The sequence below is a fragment of the Schistocerca gregaria genome, chromosome 4, assembly GCF_023897955.1.
Source record: "Schistocerca gregaria isolate iqSchGreg1 chromosome 4, iqSchGreg1.2, whole genome shotgun sequence".
NCBI classification, from domain to species: Eukaryota; Metazoa; Arthropoda; class Insecta; order Orthoptera; family Acrididae; genus Schistocerca; species Schistocerca gregaria.
The window spans coordinates 402,614,682-402,642,291 of record NC_064923.1 but is presented as its reverse complement, the minus strand read 5'-3'; the positions used below and the strand labels follow the sequence as shown (position 1 = coordinate 402,642,291).

Sequence of the window (27,610 nt, the reverse complement as noted above, 5' to 3'; positions counted from 1 at the left end):
TCCTCCAAGTAATCTCAGTTCTGTGGTATGCATTAGTTATAATTAATGTTTTAGCTGCCTTTCTGAACAGATGTCTTTCATTTCATTGGTCAGATTATTATAAAATTTTATTTGTGATAGAAAATACTGATTTGAGATCTTTGCTTTTTTTTCCCTTGGTAAGTGTAGGACCATACTGGCAATTGTTCCATGAATATGTATAGAAATTTTGCGATGCTGTCCCTTCTCCTCTGTGCACTAACTTTACTGGAGATATGTTGTTTTACCAACCAATCAGCGCGTAAGGAACCTGTGCGCACCTAGGTAATGTCATCGACCTAGGGATAATCCACATGAATCCTCAGCTTGTGTAACTACCCTCATAATTATCCACTATCTCATGATAGTATTCCATCCCTACTTTACTATATGTGATTACACAGAGATGCTGAGGGCGAACTTGAATGTACCAAATTTGGTGTAAAATAACTGCTTCCTGTGACGCTGATAAACAAAATGTTCTTTATAAGAGTACACCACTTGTTCTCCAGCCAGAAATAACTCTAATCAATAAAATATTAAATTTCAGTGATAGGTCCTCACATCATTCTATAGTATAAACCAGTAAAAATCAAAATGCTAAATCACTTGCAACAGCATTTAAAATGCACATATCTGTATTTTGCTATAACATATAAGTGCCATTTCATGTCACCGATGAGCAGTTATAATGAATCAGTGCACTCACAAAAACTGACCTAGATTATTCAGCCTGGAATACATCTATAGCAATGCACATATATAATAGAGGGATACATTCCACGTGGGAAAAATATATCTAAAAACAATTATGATGTGACTTACCAAACAAAAGCGCTGGCAGGTCGATACACACACAAACATACACACAAAATTCTAGCTTTTGCAACCAACGGTTGCTTCTCCAGGAAAGAGGGAAGGGGAGGGAAAGACGAAAGGATGTGGGTTTTAAGGGAGACGGTAAAGAGTCATTCCAATCCCGGGAGCGGAAAGACTTACCTTGGGGGAAAAAAGGACAGGTGTACACTCGCGCGCACACACACACACATCCATCCGCACATATGCAGACACAAATGTCAGTAAAGCAGATGCCAGACTGAGATTCATTGGAAGAATCCTAAGGAAATGCAATCCGAAAACAAAGGAAGTAGGTTACGGTACGCTTGTTCGCCCACTGCTTGAATACTGCTCAGCAGTGTGGGATCCACACCAGATAGGGTTGATAGAAAGAGATAGAGAAGATCAAACGTAGAGCAGTGCGCTTCGTTACAGGATCATTTAGTAATCGCGAAAGTGTTAGGGAGATGACAGATAAACTCCAGTGGAAGACACTGCAGGAGAGACGCTCAGTAGCTTGGTACGGGCTTTTGTTAAAGTTTCGAGAACATACCTTCACCGAAGAGTCAAGCAGTATATTGCTCCCTCCTACGTATATCTCGCGAAGAGACCGTGAGGATAAAATCAGAGAGATTAGAGCCCACACAGAAGCATACCGACAATCCTTCTTTCCACGAACAATACGAGACTGGAATAGAAGGGAGAACCGATAGAGGTACTCAGGGTACCCTCCGCCACACACAGTCAGGTGGCTTGCGGAGTATGGATGTAGATGTAGGTGTAGATAGTGGAATAATTAACAATGTTATCCCTGATATGCACTACAGATTGGTAGACGTACTCACTTGCTGCAGTAAGGATATCCCATTTTCTGAGTAGCCCTTTACAGTGAGCCCAACTATGACTTATAGTTATTATTCTTATGGCCTTTTCTACAGTTGAAAAACTGTGTCCATGTTTCGTGCCTTCAGTTGACAAAAAAGAATCACGTATCTAAGAACGGGATGTACGTAGGAATAGTATGTCACCACAAAGACATTTGCTGTTACAAATTGTAACAAAAAACCCTAAGAGCATATCATACTGATGGTGTTCTTTTTACCGGTATCTTTGTGTGCTCATTCCACATTAACTGATAATCAATATTAAGCCATAAAAACTTGTTCAAATAGATTTCGGTCTTGCAGCCGGTCGTCGTAAACTTCTTCGCATGATATTTTGGCTGGACAACTGCCAGCCATCTTCAGATGAGCCGAACGAGGACTGACGAAGACGTTCTCCGTTCCGTCTTATATAGTGCGCTGATAGTACTGCCGCGCATGCGTTGCAGTCGCGGAGACAGAAGAACCACACCGCCCAGCAACAGCGCCCTCGCTGGTGGAACTGTGAAACTCAGGTGCCGTCGGTATTGTCGCTGGCCGCAGGTATCGATGTCTTCTGGCGTCTTCGTCTCGAGAAAATTTCTGTAATGACGGGATTCCATGTATTATTCAATTGGTAACCACTGTCCCGGTTCATTAAATTTCCAGCACTGCGTATTTCAACGGATTCTTTAATAATGGAGTCCCAAAAAGTTGTTGCTGTGGCCAAAATCGAAGTTTTGTCGTACTCCATTGAATGTCCGTTAGAAATACAATGTTCCGCAACTGCAGATTTACTGGATTGCAGTAGACGGGTACAACGTTGATGTTCTGTACAACGCTCTTCCACAGTACGTGTTGTCTGTCCTATATAGGCCATACCGCACTGACACAGCATTTTGTAAATTCCCGCCTTCCGCAGCAACAGATCATCCTTCACCGAACCCAGCAAATCTGAAATCTTAGATGGCGGACAAAAAACAACTTTCACATGAAAAGTATTTAGAATCCTTGCTATTTTAAAAGAGATATTACCAACGAAGGGAAGAAAAGCTAGGGACTTGGCTGGCGCACTCTCTTCTTTATACACTTCCCGGTTCCTGGCTCTAGTTGCGAAGGCCCTGTTAATTTGCCGGGTCGAGTAACCATTGTCTCTGAACACCGTCCTTAAATGTGCAAGTTCCTTAGGCAAATTTTCTGCATCCGACACCGTGTGTGCCCTGTGCACAAGGGTTTTAAGTACACTCATGGTTTGGGATGGGTGATGGCAACTGGAAGAATGCAGGTACAAATCAGTGTGACTCGGCTTTCGGTAAACAGTGTGTCCCAACGAGCCGTCACTCTTCCGCTTAACCAGAACATCCAGGAATGGAAGGACACCATCTTTCTCTAGTTCCATGGTAAATCGAATATTCTGATGGATGGAGTTAAGATGATGAAAAAACTCCATTAACTTTTCTTCTCCGTGGGGCCAGACTATGAAAGTATCATCGACGTACCTCCAGAAAATAGTAGGTTTACAAACCGCTGATTCAAGTGCTCTCTCTTCAAAATCCTCCATGAAAAGGTTAGCCACCAGAGGGGACAGAGGGCTGCCCATGGCGACACCGTCAGACTGTTAAAAAAATTCCTGGTTAAACATAAAATAAGTTGAGGAAAGAGCATGTCGAAACAAAGCAGTGATGTCCGATTCAAACTGTTGACCGATTAGAAACAAGGAATCCCCAAGAGGTACTTTTGTGAAAAGGGAAACTACATCAAAACTCACTAGAAGATCCGAACTACTTAAGTGGAGAGACCCCAGTCTATCGATAAAATCAGCAGAGTTCCGTATATGGTGTGAACATTTGCCCACAAATGATCTCGGCAAGGAAGCTAGATGTTTGGCTAAATCATACGTGGGTGCATCAATATTACTCACTATAGGTCGTAAAGGCAGACCTTCTTTATGCACTTTAGGAAGACCATACAGTCTCGGTGGTACGCTGCCATGTGGTCTTAACCGCTTGATGGTCTCTGGAGCTAATGACGAAGAGTTTAAAAGTGCACACGTCTTCCGTTGCACACGTGCTGTTGTACTTGTTACACAATCTGTAGATTTATCATCTACACCTAAGGTGAGAAGTTTGTGCCAAAGTGCATAATTTATTATCTACTGCCCAACTGAAAACATTCCTGAGGGTTTCATTTGCTTTCTCTAATAGGAGCTCTGGTGTTTTATCAGTGACTATGTTGTTGCTATCATCAGCGTAGAGAACTTTTTCTTCATGTCTTATACTATCTGCAAATCATATAAAGAACATAACTGGGCCCAATACACTACATTAAAGAACACATATGTTTATGTATTTCTTGTCTGACAGTTGTTTCACTTAAAAACTTATCAGCAGATTTTGTACCCTGTTTTCCAGAGAAGACTGGAACCACTTCTTAGCTGTTCCTCTTGCACCTCATGCTTATAGCTTGTTTGGCAGTATTTTATGGTCAACAGTGTCAAAAGCCTTGGACAAGTCTAAGAATGTGCCTGAAATACACTTATCCCTGTTGAGAGCTTGAAGTACACTTTTGTAAACTCAGTAATGGCCAATATTAAACTTTTTGCTATTTTGAAGCAAAACTGTGCTTCCCCTCTTAAAGAGGTTATATTTATTCATGTAACTCATTAGTCTATCGCTCATAATGCATTTCAGAAATATAGCAATAATGAAACTGGCTAGTAGTTTTCAATACTTTCTGCATTACCATTCATTAGTAAGGGTGCAACTCGTGGATGCTTTACGAACTCTGAAAAAATATCTGAACTGAAGGACTCATTTATCATTTGTTAATTGGGCATCAATGCTGTCTCTGTACTGATAGGGTTTTCCTGACTTTAAGCTCTGTTATGGAAAACATAATAACTGAGCTTGCTGTGTAGGATGTTGTGGGTGCTACAAGCACTTCAGTAAGACTTAACTGCAACTCCTCTGCAATACATCATCCGCAAAATTTGCCTGTTCCTGAGGCTGTTCTGTTATTCTACCTCCATCTTTAAAGTGTGTGTTAACAACTTGTGCTTGCATTTCCTATTTTCTTGTCTACAACATCCCACTCTACTTTGTATTTATTTTCCCTTGTAAATATTATTTTGTCATTGAACGGTCTTTATGTGGTATATTTTTCATATTTGTGATACAAGGGTGCTCATACAATAGTTTGCAGGAGGAGAGGACAAAGACCCTGGGGTACGGAGTATTTTTAATATTTTGGAATATGAATAGCAATTTGTAAGAAGCCATAAAAAGTTTCAGTTCCAACCGTGTTAAAAACTTGCATAATAGTAATGTTTCAGCCATTTTCTGGAAGTAAAAACATTTGTCTACACTATATTTTTACCTTTCCCTGAGAGCTAGCGGATGGCCAGTCCCCTGTTGCCCCTGGTATTGATACCCTTGCTGTGATGATGATCTGTGAGCTGTGGAGTAGTGCAGTGCTTTTTCAAAGAACTGAGGAATTTAAGTGCATGGAGGACATGTAGCTTAACTGTTTCTTGTGCTCAGTTAGGCTGAAAAGTTTGTGGTGGGAATAACCTACTGCCAATAATGTAGCCTACACCAAAACTGCAGTTCACAAACATTTGTTGCAGTTAGGTGGTGCATAAACTGCTGTTTGTGGCCAGTTCAGGTTCCATCCACTTCAGTTATGCACAGATAAATGAGTAACCACATATACACTTGGTTGATGTCCTACAGTATTGTTGTAATGCACTAAGTAATTTAACCCTAATGTAATAAATGACAACTGTTGACGTGTGGCAATTAAATCATTAGTACAGTCACTGTATTAATCACTCATTACACTATCCTTCCAAGCAGATAATCATATCAGAATGAATAAAATATGCACAGTAAATATCAGTTTCGAAAACAGTACTTTTCATGACCTCACTCTGTTGTCACAGTTGGTGATATTGGTTGCAGAATTTTAAGATGAACTTACAAATACAGTAATAATCTCGATAGAATTACATGGTTATCTTGTGTAAGCTTGTGATTCTATTTCAGTAACAATGTTTTGCCCAAAGATGTTAATTATTTCAAAATTAAATAAGTGTAGATGTTGCTAACATATTTTTGTCATTGGTTAATTGAATACTTAATTTCTGCAGATTTTTCTTCTGCTTTATTAGGAAGTCAATAATTGTGTATATGTTAGCGCATGAACAATGATAACAAAACTTAAAATTACTGGTATATGACAATTAACACGGTCTTCAGCCAAATTTGTTATATCAGTGGATTCAGACTAACCAGAAGAATGCACTGAATAATTGATGAGAGTTGAATTGTGCTTAGTTACAGATATGCAGTTTTCATGTCCTTCCATGTATTATGCCCATACTTATCGGATATATAAGAAATTTGGAAAAAAATTGTTATTTTTGGGAGGAAGAAAACATGGTAGATAAGTACAGATGCCCAGCTTGCTAAGTCTCAGACTTTCTGATACCTGCAATTATCCATTTATTTTCTTTAGCTGCTGCTGTATAAGTGGCTACTTTTGAAAATGTCTCCTCAAAAATTAGTTTAAGCAATGTGGAGGCTCAAGAGAATTTAGCTTCTACATTGTTTTCCATATACACGTCATTCCAATGTCCTAGAAAAAGTATGTACTCTATGTATGTTCTGAGAAATTCCTTTTGTAGGTCTGCAGTTACGTAAGCTTTACCAAGCCCATGTTAAGCATTATTATCTAACAGTATTGATCAGAAAGGCCAATGCCTCCCATAGAAAAATTTAAAATTTTCCCCCTCAGAATCTTTAAGTACATGTTCTAAGACTGATGCTGAACTTGTTGATACCCTAGTAGCAATGTTTATCATTTGTGCCACACCGCAAGTGCTTCTTGACAGCTTTGTGAATATTCACATCTCTAAATATTATGATGATAGTTTTGGGAGCTGAGACCTTTCCCAGGACTTCGTTTAATTTGTTAAAGAAAATGGCCACATACCCACAAGATGAGCAGAAAACACAAATAATAATTAACTTCTTATAGGTGTCTAGCTTCATTAGTTTAACAGCTGTGATTCAAAGTGGCAATCTGGTCTAATTGCGATCAGATCCTATCTAAATTTAAAATATATGCCACCTGTGATTCAATAAGTGATCCGCCTCCTGTTAATGTAGTGCTACAGTAGCAAGTAGGACATTCATGTGATGATAACACTGTATGTTGCAATTCATTATCTCTGCATCAGTGGTCTGTAATGCATACTACCACACTGTTTAAAGACTGTAATTCAACTTCAATTTAGTGTTTGTTAATTTTAATGGACTGTACATTTTGATGAAAACTAGATTATTCCAAGAAAATTTCTTTCGTGTTTGTGCACTCCAATTTGGAATGCTCTATCTCCTGGGTACATGATGAAGAAACCTCTAAACTGGTAGATACAACAGAAGTGAAAAAATGGATAGTCCTCCTCCTCATGGTAGCAGGTATTTGACTATCTGTGGTCCCACATGCACTTGATATACTTGGTTGGTTGTTTTGGGGAAGGAGACCAGACAGTGTGGCGTCGGCCGTGCCCTTTCAGAGGAACCATCCCGGCATTTGCCTGGAGTGATTTAGGGAAGTCACGGTAAACCCAAATCAGGATGGCCGGATTGTACCGTCGTCCTCCCGAATGCGAGTCCAGTGTCTAACACCTGATATACTCTTACTAATTAACTCCACCAGCTTTCCTCTCCCAGTCTTGTTGAGATTACAGACCAAGTATGGCAAAACACAAGTTGTTCGGTGCAATACCATTGCTTTTTCAGAACTGGATATTAAAGGAAAAAAATTAACTGCAGATGGTACTGTACTTACTATAATTTGTTTTTCTTTTCTTTTTTTTTTGTTTTCACCGAAAATTCCAAATAGAATTGAAGAGTTTATTGTTTGAATACAACAGGAATTTTTCTTATCGATATTCTGAGACTGAAGTGATAAAACCAACAAGTTGTTTTGGTTTTCTTGAGGTATGAGACCTTAAGAGGGGTAGGACGTCAAACGGACCAATTCGGACAGGAGAGGCACCACAGGACATTTTAATTTCCACTGTCTATACTTTCACAAATAAATTCATAAAACTTCGTCAGCATGACTGGGAAGGTTTCAGGATTCACACTAATAGCAGTGGAAGTTCAAAAACATAACAAAATAATTTTTTTACATGCAAAATTTCATCATTTTTCACTTACTGTTGGCTGTATTTGTTGCTATAGGTATACTTTTCTTCATAAGTAAGAGAGATTCTTCGATGAATTTTGCACAGCATACAAACCGTACTTACAGGTGTATGCAACTCTAAAATTTTCCAAATCTTTTAAAAACTCTGATAAAACTTGAGATAAATAACTATAAAATCTGAGTTTTTTCTAAACATGAAGTTTAAGATGTGACAGGTCATTCATTTTTTCATAAATTAAACAAATTGTAGTGTGTCATACACCTGTAAGTATGGTTTGTATAGTTGCAAAATTCACTGAAGAATTTCTCTTACTTATGAAGAAAAGTGTACCTATAGCAACAAATGCAGCCAATAGTAAGTGAATAAATGTCATGTTTTTGAACTTCCACTGCTATGAGTGTGAATCCTGAATCCTTCCTGGTCATGCTGATAAAGTTTTACGAATTTATTTGTGAAAGTATATAGACGGTGGAAATTAAAATGTCCAGTGGTGTCTCTCCTGCTCAATCGGCCCATTTGATGTCTTACTCCACTTAAACAGGCAGGATACACCAGTTATCAATATATCTATTTCACTGTGACTTACCTCTCACAATTATGTGTGTGTGTGTGTGGGGGGGGGGTACTTGCAAATGATGTGGACCATTTGCAACTGCAAATCTAGTCATAGTGGCCTCTCTTGTTACTAAAATATCTTTTAAAGCTAATATTCTAAACATTGGTACTTGTTATTGATTCCTCTTGCAAAAAGTAAAAGTAACAACACTGTTAAAAAATCTGAATGTAATTGAATATCAGATGCAGCCTAAACAAAGCAAGGGACTTACTATTGCACAAGAAACTTCCTGTTGCTCAAGTAATGAAATCCCAGTAACAGTTCACTTCTTTCTGTCATTTAATTCAGCATCTCACATGTAAAACCAGATTGGAAAATATTATATCAGAATAAGTTTTATTTACTGTCTTGAATTTGATAAACAGTAAAAAGTCAAAGGACATGTTTACAAATAACAGAAAAATGTTTTAGAAAATTTGTAACACAAATATCTCCAAAGATTTCTTTAAAAAAAATAATCGCAAACTGAATTAAATGACGGAACTAAGGATAGGAACATACATTAAAATTGCAGACTAGTGATGTTACTAGATACAGATTTTTTTTTCTTTTATTAAAAAAAATCGCAAATGACAATCTTTCTAGTTCATATGCATTTAACACGAATTTCGGTTGTACTGACGAAAGTGCAATTTCAATAGTAGTTTCAAAACATTTTTTATTCAAAATGAGAAAATACAAAGCAGGGCTGTAATTACATCCATACCCTGTAAGTGAATATCAGTTATATACGAGAAATATTTTTAACATTATATGATTTTGCACATCCATATCCTGTGCGTATAACAATTGTCTAATTTGCAGAATTAGATGAACTAGCTGCGCAGGAGAAAAAGAAAGAGCTTCAACAGCAGCAGCAACAACAGAAGAAGAAAAAGAAAGCTTCTAAATCAGCTGAAAAAATACAGGCAAAAACAGAAAATGGAGTAAAACATAACTCACGTTCTAGCCAATCCATTGTAGATGAAGAAACATCACAGTATCTCTCCACTGTGCCAAGGGGTAAAATACAAAGCAAACATTCCAACACAAAAAAATCTGGTAAGCTCTCTCTCTCTCTCTCTCTCTCTCTCTCTCTCTCTCTCTCTCTCTCTCTCTCTCTCTCTCGGGTGTGTGTGTGTGTGTGTGTGTGTGTGTTGAATCAATTAATGCATATAATTGTTACAGCTGCATTACAGTAGCATTGTTAACTCTGCAATTGAAGTCTAATAATTGTGCATTTATAAAGTTACCTAATCATTTGTGAAATTTACATTAATAAGTTGTGCATAACATTGTGTTATACACAACATTTTTAGTTATTAAGTCTTTGTAACGTAGTGGACATTTTCTCAAGTTACAAAGTTACCATCGTTGTTTGCTTGTCTTAATGTAATTGCTAAAACATGCTCTTACTATGATTACTGCACTGGAAGTCATATCGCTTTGTTAGCAGTTACTTCTTTTTGTAGTTGCCCTTTTCAATCTGAAGATTTGATGCTGTTCTTCATACTAGTCTGTCATCTGCAAGCATATTTATTTCTGCACAACTAATGCAGCTAGTTCCATTTAAACCTGTTCACTGTTGACAAGCCTTGGTTTCACTCTGCAATGTTTACCACATACACTTTCCTCCATTAGCACATTGACTATTTTTAGATGTTTTATATCAGCCAATCTTTTCTATTAGTCAAATTGTTCCACAAATTTATTTTTTTCTCAATTTGATTCAGTACCTTTTCATTAGCTATTCAATCTAGCCATCTAATCTTCAGCATTCTTCTGTAGCATTATATTTCAAAAGCTTCTGGATTGTTGACTGTCCACATTTCACATCCGTACAGTACTACACTCGAGATGAGGCTGTTCCAGCACTGCTGCATGGGAGACAAGACATTCTTGGGTGCTTCTCTGTGTACCCTCAGAGAGATGCAGCCAGAATAGGCTACCCATCAGGCAACTCAATTGCACACATTCTGCGCATCTGAGAAGCACTTGGCCACCCCTTTCCACGTGTGCCTGTCCCGTTCAGTAAGGTCGCATAGACTACAAACTGGCTGCCTGATTACCCACACATTGGCTGTTCAGCCATCCTTGGCCACATATGCCTCCAGCCACCCAGCTGCTGCTGGCTAGTACACAAGATGGAACAGCCTGATCTAGAAAAATATTTTCAGAAAAGACCACGTAACACTAAATTTATGTTCAGTTTTAACAAATTTCTCATTTTCACAGTTGCTTTTCTTGTTACTGCCCGTGTGTAATGTTGTCTGTATTTTACCCATCATAAGTTGTTTTGTTGCCCAAACAGCAGAACTCATCTACTATCTTTAGTGTCTCATTTCTCTATGTAAAAAATGAGATGCATTCCACATCGCCTAATTTAATTTGATTACACTACATTACCTTTGTTTTGCTTTTGTTGATGTTAATCTACTCATCTCATTTTTTGACACTTATCTGTTCTGTTCAGCTGACCTAAGTCCTGTGCTGTCTGACAGAATTAAAACATAACAAGCGATCCCAGAGTTTTAATTTTTTCAACCTTAACTTTAATTACATTTCCCGATTTCTGTTAAATTCCCTTTACTGCTTGCAGATTGTACAGATTGCCCATTGGGAATGGGCTACAGTTCTCTCTCTGTCCGTTCTCAATTCCTGGATTCTTTTCATCTCCTTTAATTTTTGGCTGCAGGCTGGTCTCTGTACAATTTGTGGATAACATTGATACTGTATTTTTCCCTCCTACCGTCATCCTTTCAGAGAGTGTAATTCAGACAATATTGCCCAAAGCTTTCTCTAAATCTACAAATGCTGTACACACAGGTTTATCTTCTGCAAGATCAGCTTCTACCAGTTCTTATATTATTCTGTAAATAATTTGTGTCTCTGTTGTAACCTTGACTCGTTAAATTTATGTTCTGCTAATATTCACATGTCAGCTCATGGCTTCTTTGGAACTAGAATTATTACAGATTCCTTGAAGTCTGAGGGTATTTCACTTCTTTCAAACATCTTGTATATCTGATGAAACAGTTTTGCCTCAGAGTTTTGCCACTGTTTTTCTTCCACTACTCTAATTCTCCATGCAATGTCATGACTCCCATCTTGTGTCCGCAGCTCGAGCACAGGGTCCCGGGTTCGATTCCTGGCGGGGTCAGGGATTTTCACCTGCCTCGAGATGACTGGGTGTTGTCCTCATCATTTCATCATCATTCATGAATGTGGCGAGATTGGGATGAGAAAATTTGGAAATTTGTATGGGCACTGATAACCACGCATTTGAGTGCCCCACAATCAATCATCATCATCATCCCATATTGTATTCATCTGCTTCCTGATCTCTTTCCATAATATTGTCTGAAAGTTTACTTCCTTTTTATGGCCCTTCTATATACACTATTTGATCAAAAATATCCTGACAGGTGTTAGGGGATGTTAATATGGGGTGTATCTGCACTTCGCCTCTGTCAGCTTGAACTCAGCTGGGGACACTTTGAGTGATGTTTCTGAATGTCTGTGCAGGAATAGTGGCACATTCTTTCTCAAGAGCAAAACCAGAGAAGACTGTGCTCTGGAGCGAGGTTCCATCGGGTTCAGATCAGGACTCTGGGCAGGCCAGCCCATTTCAGGAATATTATTGTCCAAAAACCATTACTACACAGATGCTGCTTTATGACAGGGTCCACTGTCATGACAATACAAACTGCCATCATCTCTGAACTGTGTCTCTACTGCATGCAGAACACCGTGCTGTAAAAGGTGTTAATATAGTTCTGAATGTAGCATTTTTAACCACATTAGGGGATGACATGCTAACCATAAGAAGCAGCCTCTTTTTAACTCCATAGGCTTCGTTGTTGTGCTAGCTAGACTGCAGGTAGTGGTTTGGAAGTCGTGACTGATTTCTTATTCTGCGATTTTATGTAATTCTTTCCCCCACCCCATCCCCTCACCCTCTCCCTCACACCACAATGCTTGACTTTCCCTGTCCTTCAGTACACGATGTCTGCCTGGTCTTGATTTAGCTGTGGTTGTTCCTTCGTATTTCTACTTCTCAATCCTGTCACCAACAATTGAGACTGGGGTACCTTTAGAAGGGTTGATGGCCTTCATGGATTTGTTATTCAGGTAATAATCAATGACTAGTCAACATTCAAAGTCACTGAGCTATCCTGATTGATGCATTCTGCTGTTACTGCTTCTGTACAGACAACACGGTACTCCCCACTTCATATTATATTGGCAGGTCTGACTCTTGTAACATATAGTGGTAAGGTGTTATTTTTTATTTTTGACTTGGTCACTTTTTTTATACAATCATAACTGCTTTTGGCCTTCAAAAGTCATCTTCAGATGGTATGTGTGGCATTTGATGAATAAATGTTTGTACGCCGACAGTGCGTGAACACTTGTTCATCAGGTGTCGCCCATAGCATCTGAAGATGGCTTTTGAAGGCTGAAACCAGTTGTGATTGCATCAAAGAAAAGAAAAGAAAAGAAAAGAAAAGAAAAGTGACTGAGTCAAAAATAAAAAAATATCATCTTAACAATAAGTCAATCACCTTCTCTGCTAGTGGAATGTCATTTTTTCTAACATCTAGTGGTCAGTACAGCATTACATAAAAGTGTCCACATACATTTGATCCGATTGTGTATTTATTCCACCTTTCATTCTGTGCAAAGCACTTGCTTGCTTTCTGAGCACTTGTATACATACACCTGCTTCTCTTTCCTCCTAAGATTTATTTAATTCATGTGTACATGATACCTGCCTTTCCCATACTTTTACATGCTTCAACAACTCTGCATTTCTCCTTTAGACTGTCCTGCATTGCACTTTCTGTCACTTTCATTTTTTGGATATTTATACTCCCGTTTTACTGCTTAGTTTCCTCAATTTTTATGTTTTATTTTTTTGTGATTAAATTCAATTTTTAGGGTATTATCAAGGATTTCTACTGGACATTGTGTTTTTATCTGCTTAGTCCTGTAGTTCCTTCAAAATTTAGTCAGTCAAAGTTACTTATATGCCTTTGATGTCCACATGCACAAATGCAGACAGCTGGGAAATGCATAGCACACGATGCTTAGCATAGTACCGTATGTTAGGCTTTCTTCCGATTCCAGTCGTTTATGGAGCATGGGAAGAAGGACTTGTTAAATGCCTCTGTGCATGCTGTAATTAGTGTATAATCTTGTCACGGACTGTACAGGAGAGGCTGAAGAATATTTATAGATTTGTCACTTAATACTGGTTCTTGAAACTTTGTTAGTGGGCTTTCACATAATTGATATCTATTTTTAAGATTGGTATGTCTTCCATGTGGCACCCTTTACACCCTGAAAAGCCAAAATTGCAAATATCTTCTGAAACTCCAGAGAAAATGTGCCTTACTACTCTTAGGAGACACAATACGTGTACTTTTACTATTATGGTTGGTGTTGGCTTTGTATCCTTCTTGGTTATGATAATTGATGGTTATGCTTTTCATAATAGCGTATTCTCATTCCTGTTTTCCTATATTTGTTGTTAGACCTAATCCTGTGTTACTTCTGTTTGAATTTGTGCTCATAATCCTGTACCCATTTTGTCTGACTACAAGAACACACAGATAATAAGACACAACACTTTATTATGACTAAAATGCTTACACAAGAAGACACTTGCCGTGGAATGGCTGCACTTCGTCACATAAACGTAGGTCAAGTGTCAACGTATGATTGAGAATGAAGCTGCCTGGGCCTGTATCTATAATCTTTCGGCTGGCCAGGAGAGTGCACTGTGGAGAGGCTGCATGTGCATCCAAGTGTGGTGGTATCTGCTGATGTTAGTGTCTTCTGGCTTCTGTGGCACACTGTACAACTGTGCGCCTGGATTGTGGCCATGGAAACTATGCAGGTCACTCCTAGTCACTCGCTCAGTAGTGTTCCCCGAACGCGTCAGGATTCGCCTTCCCCAGGAATACAATGTTTTTTCCGCAGAACTTCACACGATCCGGAAGGCATTGGAGCAGATACGGTGTACTCAGGGCCAAAACTTTCTAATTTGCTCTGACTCAATGAGCGCATTACAGTCACTGCAGAACCTGTACCCAGCGGAAAAGTTGGAACAGCTGATTTACGACCAACTGTACATCCTCCAACGACAGGGCAAGCAAGTGTCCTTTTGCTGGGTGCCAGGGCATGTGGGCATACGGGGAAATGAACAAGCTGATAGAGCTGCCAAGGACGCCTGCAGATTACCAGAGGTGACACAATGTTCTATTCCTTTGCAAGGTATTGTTTCTGTGCTGCGGCGGAAGTGTATGCAATTGTGGGAGGAGGAATGGCTGACGGTGAGGGAAAATAAGCTGCGATTGGTGAAACCCACCATCCAGCCGTGGTGTTCCTCCTGCCGGTCACCTAGGCGTGACGAAGTGACCCTTACACGGCTTCGCATAGGACACTGTCCTCTTACGCATGCCTTCTTACTACGGCGAGAGGAACCCCCACTGTGTGATACCTGTGGCGTATGAATCACTGTACGCCACATTTTAGTTGAGTGTGATTTATATCGTTCTATCAGGGCGGAAGTTAATATTAGTGGGGATCTGCCCTCCATTCTAGCCGAGGACGAGGCGAGTGTCAAGAAAGTTTTAAGGTACTGTGATGTTTCTGGGCATCAGCCAAAAATTTTAGGTTGGAATTTTTAGTGTGTTGCCGAGTGGCTTACCACTCCTTTTTATACTTGTAATAGGCCAGTTCCAAACATGCGCTATGTGCTTCATTTTAACAATTTCACCTACGTTCTCTTGCAGTTATCCTCTTTATGTGCTACATTCCACTTTGCAACTGTTGACATGCAAACTGCCTATGTAGCCTTTCACTTTTAATTTTAGTCCTATTTTAGCACTTGCTGCATTTTAGTGACACTCGTCCGTTGTTGTTTCCGTTCGGGCGCTAAAGACTACACTGTTGAGCGCCCATATCCATCCATCCATCCATCTAGTCACTCCACACCTTCTCCCCTTGGGGGCGGAGTGTCACTGAATCCTCGGGCACGGGAATAGGGCTTTAGTAACTGGCATGTGAAGCACCCCAAAGCCCCATTGGCGGAGCAAGAGCTGATAAGACAGGCAATGGTCAATCCATGCAGGGACCCTTGGCAATGACCAGTGACAGTTGAAAGTGGAGGCAACTCTGCTGCAGACAGAGGCTGTGCAGGAGTCATCGAACTGGCTAGGTGCATGTCCACTGACTGGAGGTTCACCAGAGCTGCTGCCAGAGGCTGTGAAGTTTCAAACTTATCAGACGGAGGCAGTGACACAAGCAGAAGAGGAGGCTGGAACACCAGCGAATAGGTGGCATCTAGTGATGGGGGCATCAGCAAAGACGGTGGTGTGGCTTGGATGGGGGAGTGGGTGCTCACCTGGACTTGGAGCTGATTTTGATGGTGCCAGACATCCTGGTCTCCAGTCCAGAGGGTGTCGACATGGTGGCTGCTCTGGTGGGGGCACTGACCAAAACCACTTGTCCAAACTGCCATCCCTGGTGGGAAACAGTACAGCGGAACACGACAGCAGGTGGGATCCCAGATGGAGTAGGTGGAGCAGCATCCATGGCTGGCAGTCGTGGAGAATCTTGACAGGGCTACGGGAACCAGTATGAGTCATCCAGTAGTCTGTCAGAAAAACCTGTAACATCGCCTTGGTGGGAAAGTCCTGCAGATATTTTTTCATCTGGTTATATTAAGGGTGCAAATCATGCAGTTGGCCTCCACATTACATTGGAAGTGAAAGGAAGAGGAGCAAACATGGCGATGCCTGACCACTTACAGAAATCATGGAAATGCCTGAGCCAGTAACTGAGGTCCATTGTCAAACACGAGAGTAACTTGGAGACTTTCCACAGAAAAAAATTTGAGTGGGCCTGCATAATGATTTTGATAGTGGCCAAAGAGTAACATAACATATATGGAAAAGGCAATAGTGTGTCAATGAAAATCAGCCGAAACACAATCAGAAATGGACCTGTAGATTCCACTTGGATGCGTCCCCAAACCTGGGTTGCTGGAGACTATGGGGAGAATGAAGTGTTGGGAGCAGCATGTTGACAAGCCCATTTGGGACATGTAGCATCTAAATACTGCAGCTCCCAATCAATGCTGGGCCAGTACACATGTCAGCAAACCAAGACTTCAGTGCCGGAAACACCCCAGTAACTCTCGTGTAACAGCAAACTCCCAGGAACAACCACCCTGGGAGCTGCATTGTCCATGGAGAAGAGGATGACCCCATCTAAGACTGAGAGATGATGGTACCAGACAAAGTAGCGACAAAGCAGATCGGAAGTTTGGGCCAGAGGACTAGACAATGCTGGATGAGGCAGGTGACTTGCATGAGGACAGGATCAGACGCTGTAGCCTTAGTGACCCAGGTACTACTGATCGGGAAATCTTTCTGCCACTTGGTGGGATATGATATCCAAATGAAAACACACAAGCTCCTCTCTATCAAACTTGAGGAAAATAGCTTTCGTAGTGGTATTTGAAAAGAACAAGGCTCAGTACTGCAATCGGTGGGCCATCTTATCTGGGACCTGAGCGGACAAACTGAGTAACAAAAATATTGGCCTGTGATCCATAATGGGTTGGAATTTGCTGCCATGCAAGAAAACATGAAATTTGGTGACTGCATACACAGTGGCCAATGCTGCCTCCTTGACCTGAGTGTTGTGGACCTGTGCTCGAGTGAGAGTTTTGGATGCAAATGCCAGTGGCTGCTCAGAGTCATCTGCATTCCGAAGGGTGAGGACTGCCCCCACACTGTACTGCAAGGTGCCAATAGCCAAAACCAGTGGTTCATTGGAATCAAAAGTAGTTAGTCACTGTGTTGACCAGAGTTTGTCATTCAGCAAGGTTAAGGCCTGGTCACATGCTGGAGACCAGATACAGGAAGCACCCTTGTGAAGGAGGAGGCAGAGAGGGTGTACAATGTTGGACCCCCTGGGGATGAACCAGTGGTAATAGGAAATTTTACCCATTAAAGCCTGCAGTTCTTGCAATGATGAGGGATGCGAGCAGATCTGTAATGGCCCTGACAAGACTTGCCAGTTGTTGGATGCCCTGAAACAATATAGTGTGGCCTAGATACTCAAGAGATAGTTGGAAAAATTTGTACTTCTGTAGACTGTGGCACAGACCCACAGCCCAGAGCTTTTCAAAAAGGACTCAGAGATTGTGCAAGTGGTTGCTCGTAGCACATCCAGTAATGACGTCATCCAGGTAGTTGAAACAGAGTAAAATAGTGGACATGACCTGTTCCAGATAGCACTGAAAAATTTGTGGGGGCACTTGCCAACCCAAACATCAACATCAACATTGATACAGGCCGAAAGGTGAATTAAGAACCATGATATGCTTGGACTCCTCACACTAGGGTAACTGGTGATATGCTTTGGAAAGATCTAGTTTGAAGAAAAATTAGCCCCCTTCTAAGCACGTGAACAGCTGGTCTGGAGGTGGCACCTTGCATATTTGTTAGCCATGAGCTTAAAACTGCTGCAAAATTGCAATTTACCATAGGTTTTCTTCACAGTGACAAAGGGTGTGACCCATTCATTGGAGGAATTGGGAACCACATCCCCGAAAGGTGCAAGCTGGTCCAGTTCCTCCTTGAATTCTAGGGGTGTAGGAATCTGCCTAGCACGGAAAAATCTGGGTAGAGCCGACTGCTTCAAGTTAATGTGAGCTTGGAAGTCTCTGGCACACCTTAGACCATCTGCAAATATATCGTAAAATTCTGAGTACAGAGGTTCCAATGATTGATAGGGAACCTTGGCATAAGGCATCAAACCCAAAGGGTTCCTGAACCAACATTGTGGACAATGATAAAGATCATAGGCTGAATCACTGATCTATAGGTAATATCAGATTTGATTTGCCCACCTGCAGGTGCAGCTGTTCCAAGAGAACCAAAACATTGATCCAAAAAAAAAGAAAGTTGTTGGAATCCTGGTTGGCAACCAGTTCTGATGATAACACTTCCTGGACAACTGTATCAGCCAGTTAAAACCGCCATATCATCATCCTACTTACATGCAGAGCAAGCAGCTGGACAATGCTGTGACATTACACCACGCTTCCAGCTGCTGGCCAGCAGCGTGACACACCTCATACAACACGTCAATGGACAAAACATCTGTGAGGGAGGGGTGTTATAACTGTAGGGCCCATTGCCGGACTTCCCTATCCGGGGCAGAGCGGATTATAACATTGTTAACCATGATGTCCACATACAATTCTTTTGACCTGGCCGTGATGAAATGGCGCTTGCAACTAAGGCTGTGGAGGGTTGCAGTCCACGCACGATAAGACTGATGGGGCTGCTTCTTACATTAGTAGAATTCAACCTAGTGGCCATGATGTGAATGTGGCAGTGATAATAGGGAGATAACAACAAGCATAAATTGTCAGATGACAGTGAGAAGGGTTCCTGCAACACCGTCAACTGTTGCAATGCCTGATAAGAAGGTGGGAGAAATCCACGACAAAAACAGTGCACAACATACTTCTGCATCCGTAACATGGAATGCGTTTAAATGTTGCTGTTGGTGGTGTCTCATCAAACGGTAGGAATGGAGGATGAATCTTTGCCAGAGATATATTTTTGAGAGAGCAATATTGACACAACTTGCTGCATGACCATAAGAAGTTCTGTCTGTTGTTGCACCAACATTTGAAACAGATACTCCATGTCACAACTAAGTGCAAAAAGCAGCTGCACAACAAAAAAACATGAAAAACTTACCCTACTTGTTGCCAATGTATTCTGATCACAAGAACACACAGATAAAAACAGACACAATCTAGAATGCTTGTACAAGAAGACAGAAGACACTTGTCACGGAGTGCCTGCACTACTAGTCCAATAAACAGAGGCTGAATATCAACATGTGACTGAGAGCGAGGCTGGCCAGGCCCAACTCTGTAAGCCATCGCCCAGTGAGTGGAGTGCACTCCAAAGAGGCTGTGTGCACATCCAAGTGTGGTGGCTTCTGCCAATGCTAGAGCGTTTTCCAACTTCTGTAGCACGCCATACAACTGCGCACCCGGGTCGCGGGCATGGAATCTACATGGGTCTCTACACACTTGGTCAGAAATCCAGTTCTTCTTGCCACCTCAGTTCTCTAACCCCCATGAAACAGTCTGCAGTGTAGCTATTGAAAAGGTTGCTGCCCCTCAACAGAAACAATATGTTAGTGTGGCCTCTCCATAGATACTTCTCTGAAGTGTAATGACCATCTGAAGTGCAGGAAATGGCTAGTTAATTGGCATGGGGTGGATCTTCATTCGTAGCATACACAATTTTGTCTGTTGTGAGTGGAAAATCTTCCAAGCAATTTTGCAAGAAATTGTCAGTGTTGAAGCACACTGTTTTGTGAAAGAGAAATATCGAGTCCGAACCCATAAGAAGTAGGGGCAAGGCATAGACATTCTCAAGTTAATTGCCATGAATTGACATGGCTGTTCATCTAGTGAGAAGTGCAGATATATTCTGACTATGTCCATCTTGGCCACCAGATAGTTTTTGTTATTTCTTGTGACCATTGATGGACAGACATCAATTTCCAATTGTACATTTATGATTGCTTTGAAATTACCACAAGGTATCTTTTTTCACTAAGCAGTTTAACGCACTGTTGATATCCTCTCTAACTGCAGTTAGGATGAGTCAGGCTCAGAAGTAAGAAAGTGTAGCTGAAGATCTTAATCAAATATTAGCTACACAATTGTTGGAAAACAGTAATCCCAGAGAAAGGCAGTTAGAAAATTCAGTGTGTAGTGATTCAAGATTATCAAATGGTGCCACTGCAGATACCCCTTTAACACTGTCTTTTATTTTAAATCCAAAACCTGTGGAAATGTCCACTCCAGAAATGTTTTGTGCATTTCATAAGGGTACAGCAAAAAATGTAAGTGATTGTCTGCCTTTTTTGTATGATGCTGTTACACTTACTGCACAATGAGATGCAGGTGTTTGCTAAAGAATTTTAATCTTTCATGTGTGAGTTGAAACTGCTGTGAACCAATCTGGTCATAGGCCGCCTCATTTGTAGTAGAGGTTGGTGCTTCGGTATGGACAAGAAAATTAATGGAAGATAAAGCTGTTGCGGTCATACCATTAAAGGATTCAGTTGTCTTTGAAGTGCATTCATGCTGCTTTGGTGTTGTCATGACTTAGCTTGCAGGGCTGACTCAGTGCAGCTGCAGGAGACTACTGCCAGATGTCCCTGTATATAACACCATGGACAGAGTGTTTCCTAAGATGGATACTCAGCATGAGGGTCCTTTTAAAAGTAGTATGGACAACAAAGATACTGATCCTTTCTGTTATAGTGAGGATGATCAGGAGAGGGTTTCATGAAGACTTTGATGCTTGGCACAATGTGCAGGTGCTGCGGATTTTTAAAATTATTTTGACAGCAGAGTTTGCACCTCAAATCCAGTGATGATGATGTACTTGACATGTTCCAATCATGCTTAGTGTTGCTTGAATGGGAAGGCTGTTTTATAGTCCGTCAAAATATTTCTATAGTGCAGCTGAGATTTTGAAAGCTTTTGCACTTTGTAACACTTCCTCAATAGTAGGATTTGCTAGATTGTCTCTGCACAAACTTTTTTGTGTGCATTTCTAATTATCATGTTTCATACTAACAGTTTACCATATGATTGTTTACAAGTTCCATTTTTACACGTGAATTGATACGTATGAATGAAACCTTGAGCTTAGCTGCCTATGATTTAATTTCTTACAACAATGAAGGAATGTGAGCCTGCATGTTAAGACATAAGTTTACAACTTATAATGCTAAGAGAGCATTTTACGGATTTCCGATAATTCTATATACTCGCAGCTACTGGAGGAGTACAATCCAGTTGGACGTCACATTGTGGGTTATTAGATGATAAAAAATGGTTATTAGATGATAAAAAATTATGACACAGAAACGTGTGTGTCACTACTAGCCTGGAAGTGAATCATGGACATTTGTAGTCATAGCTGCAGTCTTCATGTTCTGGATAAAGTGATGTGAACTGTGGTGGCATGTACTGTACTGGCATTTTCAGTAACTGCAATATGAGCTGCTGTTGTGCAGCTTGGTTGCCTTGTTGTCCAAGGATGGTTTCTTGAGCTTATTGTGAAGTGTACTGCTCAGCTTCCTGTTGCACTTCTTTTGCTTCTTCTTGTGCTTACTGTCACAGCTACTGTGCTTGTTGTGCCTGTTGTGTTTGAAAAAGCAGCTGTTAGAGTGACATTTTTATGAATTTCGGATCCTTATCAAATGAAACGTCCTTTGCTGTGCTAACACATACACTAAACTCAAGACCTCATCAGCAGTGTGACATCTGATATTGGTGTAATCTATACGTGTATTGACATTGTAAACGTGATTGATAGCCAGCCTAAGGTGTGGCCGAGCAGTTCTAGGCGCTTCAGTCTGGAACCGTGCGACTGCTACAGTCACAAGTTCGAGTCCTGCCTCAGGCATGGATGTGTGTGATGTCCTTAGGTTTGTTAGGTTTAAGTATTTCTAAGTTCTAGGGGACTGATCACCTCAGATGTCAAGTACCATAGTGCTCAGAGCCATTTGAACCATTTTGATAGCCAGGCCTTAAGTTTACCAGCAATCCCCATAGTTATGCCAGAGTCCAAAGAGTCGCCAACTGGAACAGTACAGAATAATAACACAGAGTCATGGCCCAGTAGAATGGACTATAATGTTAATGATAGTTGTCAGCATAGCATAGCATAGCATTATTCAAAGTGCATGTTTTCTGTTGGGATGGTGAGTGAAATTAGCTGTGTAACGCCAGTGGTTCCATCCATGTGATAAGTCTTCTTTCACCATCTTGCAGTGCTTGGTGCAGCCTGTGGCAGTGATAATCTTAAGTTGTCAACCCAAGTGTCCTAAAAATAGGAGTTAGTGGACACTACTTGAAACTTTTTCAAACTGAGTTGTGTTGTCCCCTTTGTCCTATGGTACTGTTTTGTGCGATTTAGGTAAAGCTACATTCTTGATATATCTGTGCCAAGAGTATTGTGTTATGGCCATTAGTAGATTTGACAATTTTCTGACCACATTTCCTGAATGACAATGCTGCCATTGATGTGTTTAAAAAGCTTTCTGATTGATACTCATTGATACTTTTACGACAGTGTGTTTATTTGCCCCAGCCTGGAGTTGAGATTAGCAGTTGCTACTTGTTTATGGTTTGCTAGTTGTTGTGTGTCATATCATGTTATCATCTCCTCTAGGTACTTTCACTCTGATTTTCCCTCTGTTAGAGTTAGTTTAGGTGCTCTGCCGATGTATGACAAACTATTTGAAGTATTTTTCATAATGCAGGTAGTGTAATTTCTGCAGTGGCTTTTATTTATAGTATACATGTGATCTGCTTTGGCTTCTCATGGATAGCATTAAGTATCTGTGGCCAGACAACTACTGTGGTGTACCAGTAATTTTGTTTAGGGCACTTTGTAGAATTATGATTAAAATTCAGAGGACACATTAGATAACCAAATATCATCATTTTCATATAATGTGAATGATTTAAGCAATGCACACCAGGAAAGTTCTCAGCGGGCACAAATGTTATCTGTTCCATATTTAATTAGCATTTGTAGTGACTTCTCATGGCAGCGATGGGAGCTTCGAGCTACCACGCCGTCTAGTCAGCTTGACTGCAGTGCAGGTTCTGCGTGAACTATTGTTGCTTTCCCACCAGCTGATTGCAGCACAAGCACAGAGCATTCTGCTTGGCTGCAACAGAATTTGATATGATTACAGCTGCTTGCCAGTTGCCCGACTCCAGTGCCAGTCTGATGCGAGCTAAATTTTCTGTTTGATCTTTTCCCGAATTTCACTTTGCATCCATTAAACATTAATATACCAAAAGATCTGTTCTTACCAGCATAATATCTGATAAGTCTTGCGACACATATTGTTTAGGAAATCACCGTTAGCTCATGCTGGCCTCCTGACAATAATACCTCTCATACTGGCCTGGTGCCACATCTATCTCCTGTCATCACAAATATATTAATGGAAACCATATCAAAATCCGTATAGTAGTTCCTAAGATTAGTTCAAATACATAGGCAGAAACTGCAGTGGGGGACTTCAAAGTAGCTTAGTGGATGTAGGGCAAGTATTAAATGTGAATGCTACAGTAAAGGCCTTATAATAGGTGTATAACATGAATTTTTGACATCACTTTGCATTGTGTTAAGCAGACTGATGTGGGGCCATACACACACATAAAAGAAGACTGTATTAATTAGCATTTGAACCCTCGCTCTTCTTCTGGTACAGATTTCACATGTTCATGCACACTATCGTGTCTGTGATGACACTAATTATTAGAGAGCTGTTGCTTGGGATAATGGCTGCAGGGGGGGGGGGGGGGGGGGGGGGGAGGAAAAGATGTGCAAGGGAAGGAGAAGATAGGGGGATAGGGTGAGGTAAGACAGGTGGACTCAGTAGCTGCATGAAAAGACGAAAGGAGTTCCGAGGGGACAGAGTGTTTGTATGTAGAAAGAGGGAGGGGAGAAAGAGAGGAAGGTGGACAGAGATGGGGGAGAGAAAGAAGAAGGAGAAGGGGGAAGGGGAGAGGAATAGAAAATGGTTGAGGAGGGAGGGGGGAGAGAGGGGGGGGGGACCACATGGGGGAGTGGTGCGAAAAGGCATTAAACGTCCAAATGGAAAGAAGCAGTGTGTACAGTGATAGAAGAGGAAACAGAAATGGTAAGGTGAGGCAGTGGGAAACAGGATTTAGTAGCAGAGGCTTCGGCCAGGGGGATCGCAAGAATGAAAGATATGCTGGAAAGGCAATTCCCACCTTTGTAGTTCAGGTAGACTTGTGACGGAAAGGAGTATCGAAATGGCTTGCGTAGTGAAGCAGCTGTTGATCATTTGTGTTGTGGTGCACAGCATGTTCAGCGTTTGGATGGTGAAGTTTGTGGCTTGCCATAGTTGGGTGATGACCATTCACTCAAGTAGGTAGTTGTTTACTTATCATGCCCACCTAGAATGCTTTCACACACAGCTCTGCCTTTCAGTGGGTAGAAAATGCCTGTGACTCGACTGTGGTAGGAGACAGAGGGTGGATGTAGGTCTTGCTTCTGGGTTGTCCACAAGGGGATGATCCATGGATTGCAGGATTGAAATACGGATGGACAGGTATACTGTGTAGGTTAGGTCGGTGCCAGAATACAACGTTGGGTGATTTGGGTAGTATTTTGGGTAGGATATCCCTCATTCAAGATGTGAAGAGAGGTAGTCAAAGCCCGGGTGAAGGATGTGGTTGAGCTTTTCGAAGGCTACTGGTGGGTGGCTGGTTAACTTATTTACTGGTGTCAGAGGATGGATGAGTTGGATATTGTCTGTCAGTAAATGCTCTGATAAGGTTACTTGCATATTTCGCCAACTGCTTTTCACTGCCTGTTTGGCATCCACAGGTGGCAAGGCTGTAAGGAAGAGTTCTTGACACAGAATAGGTTTGCCACATAATAGGTGACAGTTGTGAAAGTGGAGTTACAATGGAGCCATCTGTGAGGTGGATATCGAATCCTTTGAAGGTGGCTCAAGGAGTTGAGGAAAGACCAGGTGAAGTGGATTTAGGAGAAAAGGTCAAAAGTTATACTTGCCAAGCATTCTGACCATGAAATGTTATCAGCAATGCTGATCGGATAAAAAGATTTCTTCAGATGGCCCATAAATAAGTTACCGTGTGATGGTGTCATGTGAGTTTCCAAGTCAATACCAATGATTTGTTTATAGATTTGGCTTTCAAAAGTGGAATAATTGTGGGTCAAGATATAGTTGGCCAGGGGAATTGGAAAAGAGGTGGTGGGTTTGGTATCAGGACAATGCTGGAATGTTGGTGTATGAGAATGTTGCATACACAGTGATTGACAAGAAGTCTGTTGGTAACAGGACAGGAACTTTGGAAAGGAAGTGAGCTGTACCTTGGATGTAGGACGGGAGGCTGCAGACGGTAGTTTGGAGGTGGTGTTCAAAAGGGGCAGTTGTTCTGTAGAAGCATTGCAATCAGTCACAACAGGACAACCAGTAGGGAGACCTGTGGAGGAGGGGGGTTGTAGAGCTTGGGGAGTATATACAAGGTAGGAGGGTGTAGGATCGTCAGCTTGGAGGAGGGACACGGGTTCAACTTTCAGGTTTTGGGCTGGACCTAAGGCCATAAGGAGCTGCTGGAGATCTTATTGGACTTATGCTATTATAGTTATACAAAGCATTGTTTGCAATTTGATTACTTTTGTACACTTATTCCACATATTGGCTTGTAATCATACATCACTTGTTGTTTCTTTTGCAGTGTTTTGATTCAAATGTTGGTCTGTCATGGAAACATGATTCTGCATAAAGTCACTAGCATTCAGTTTCAGAAAGTACACTTGTTCAAATGTGCAGTGTTTCTTATTAAATTTGTCACAGCTTTTATTTTTGTACCCAGCATAGAAACTACCCCTGCTTCAGCTGTAATGTACTAATGTGTATTCTACTGAGACTAGATCTTCAGATAACAGGAAGCTAAAAGACTGTATTTATTTCTTGTGTGTTTTTAAACTGTTTCAGGTAATGGGTATGTTCGTCTCATTTGGACCCCTATCCTGTTGGTTGTGAGCTGCTTGCTAGGACTCAGTCTGGTTTCTCTGCTGAGCCCTGAACGATATTTGTTGTTTCAACAGTCTGTAAAGAACATCTTACATCCGCCAGCAGCAGAGTTGCTTTGGCAGTTAACTGACTACATTAGTCATGGAATTTTGCAGTGCAGTACTTATGTCATGGAATTTTGGGTATGGCTGAAGGAGGAAGAAAAGATCCAGGAGGCGGCTGCATACTTAATCAGTGTCTGGCGTTTGTTGTGTCTTAAGGTGGAAGTAGTTTACAGGACGCTCAGTGATCAGTTGCCTTTATACATAGATATGGTCAAGAAAAAAATATCATAGTTTTCCTCTGAAAAATTGTACATCAAAAATTTTTGATACATTTATTCATTGTGAGAATACAGTGTGAATCTATTTCCTTTAATTTTTATTGTGTTCACTCATTTGTAATTTATAGAACACAACACACATCTCAAGTACATTTTCTCTTTGGTAACTGTGCAATGCCTTTACATAGTTCATATATATTCTAGTTCATCTATTCAAACAAAATACTCATATTAGAACTTTGTAAAAAGAACACTGTATAGCGGAAATTTTGATACATTCCATTCTACCTGTATGTTACAACATATTTGAGTTAAATGGGGTTTTGAGTAACTTTGACACATGTTTTGCACAACCCCTCTCCTATTCTGCGCTGTTATGGATACATATAAGCATAAACACAGGCATGCATGTGTGTAAACACAGGCATGCATGTGTGTTTTGCATACATTCGTATGAAATGATGGGTAAAGTTTAAAACATTTTTTGTGCTGTTTGTCCTCAGGGCAACAACATTGAGATTTTCATGTAGACCCATTTCGTAATGTTTTTACGAAGAGAAACTGCGTATTACTTCACTGTCCTGTGAATTGAATTTCTGTGACTTGGCCTGTGGGAATTATAGCTGTAAAATAAAGTGTGATATTTGCAGGAAATATTTTAGGAGACACTTTAATTACAGTTCAGAAATTGGCTTCCATGCACAAAGTGAGTGGACAGTGCACATACTGCAATTTGATAATCTGTAATGAATTTATAGATGTTTTGAGGAATAACACTGTTCTTCGTACCAAAGAATAAATGCACTGATTTTTACTAAGACGTTTTTCATGTTTATTAATGCCAGCTATTACCTGCATAATAATAATAATAATAATAATAATAATAATAATAAAATATTTTAGGATTTAATACATAATTCAGGACTTTAGAATAAACATTAAATCGTGCTTCATTCCTATAGCCAAATGAAGATGCTCAGTGGTTGTAGTGCTTCAAGAGTTTCCGCATCAATTCTGGAGTCACTTGTCCTTCTATCATCTCGAACAAACGATATTTTAAAAATAAGTGTGAGAGAACGTAC

At 40.7% G+C, this 27,610-nt stretch overlaps 1 protein-coding gene across 4 annotated transcripts in view; it reads left to right on the top strand.

The window, feature by feature from the left end:
• LOC126266710 (leucine-rich repeat-containing protein 59-like) overlaps nucleotides 1–27,346 on the top strand; it is a 78,386-nt gene extending 51,040 nt beyond the window's left edge. For all 4 annotated transcript variants that reach the window (XM_049971160.1, XM_049971158.1, XM_049971161.1 and 1 more), the window contains 2 exons: nucleotides 9,353–9,589; nucleotides 26,168–27,346. In XM_049971160.1, the coding sequence (XP_049827117.1) occupies nucleotides 9,353–9,589; nucleotides 26,168–26,541 (611 nt within the window). In that variant the 3' untranslated portion in view covers nucleotides 26,542–27,346. The remainder of the gene's footprint in view (nucleotides 1–9,352; nucleotides 9,590–26,167) is intronic.
• Nucleotides 27,347–27,610: the final 264 nt, after the last annotated feature.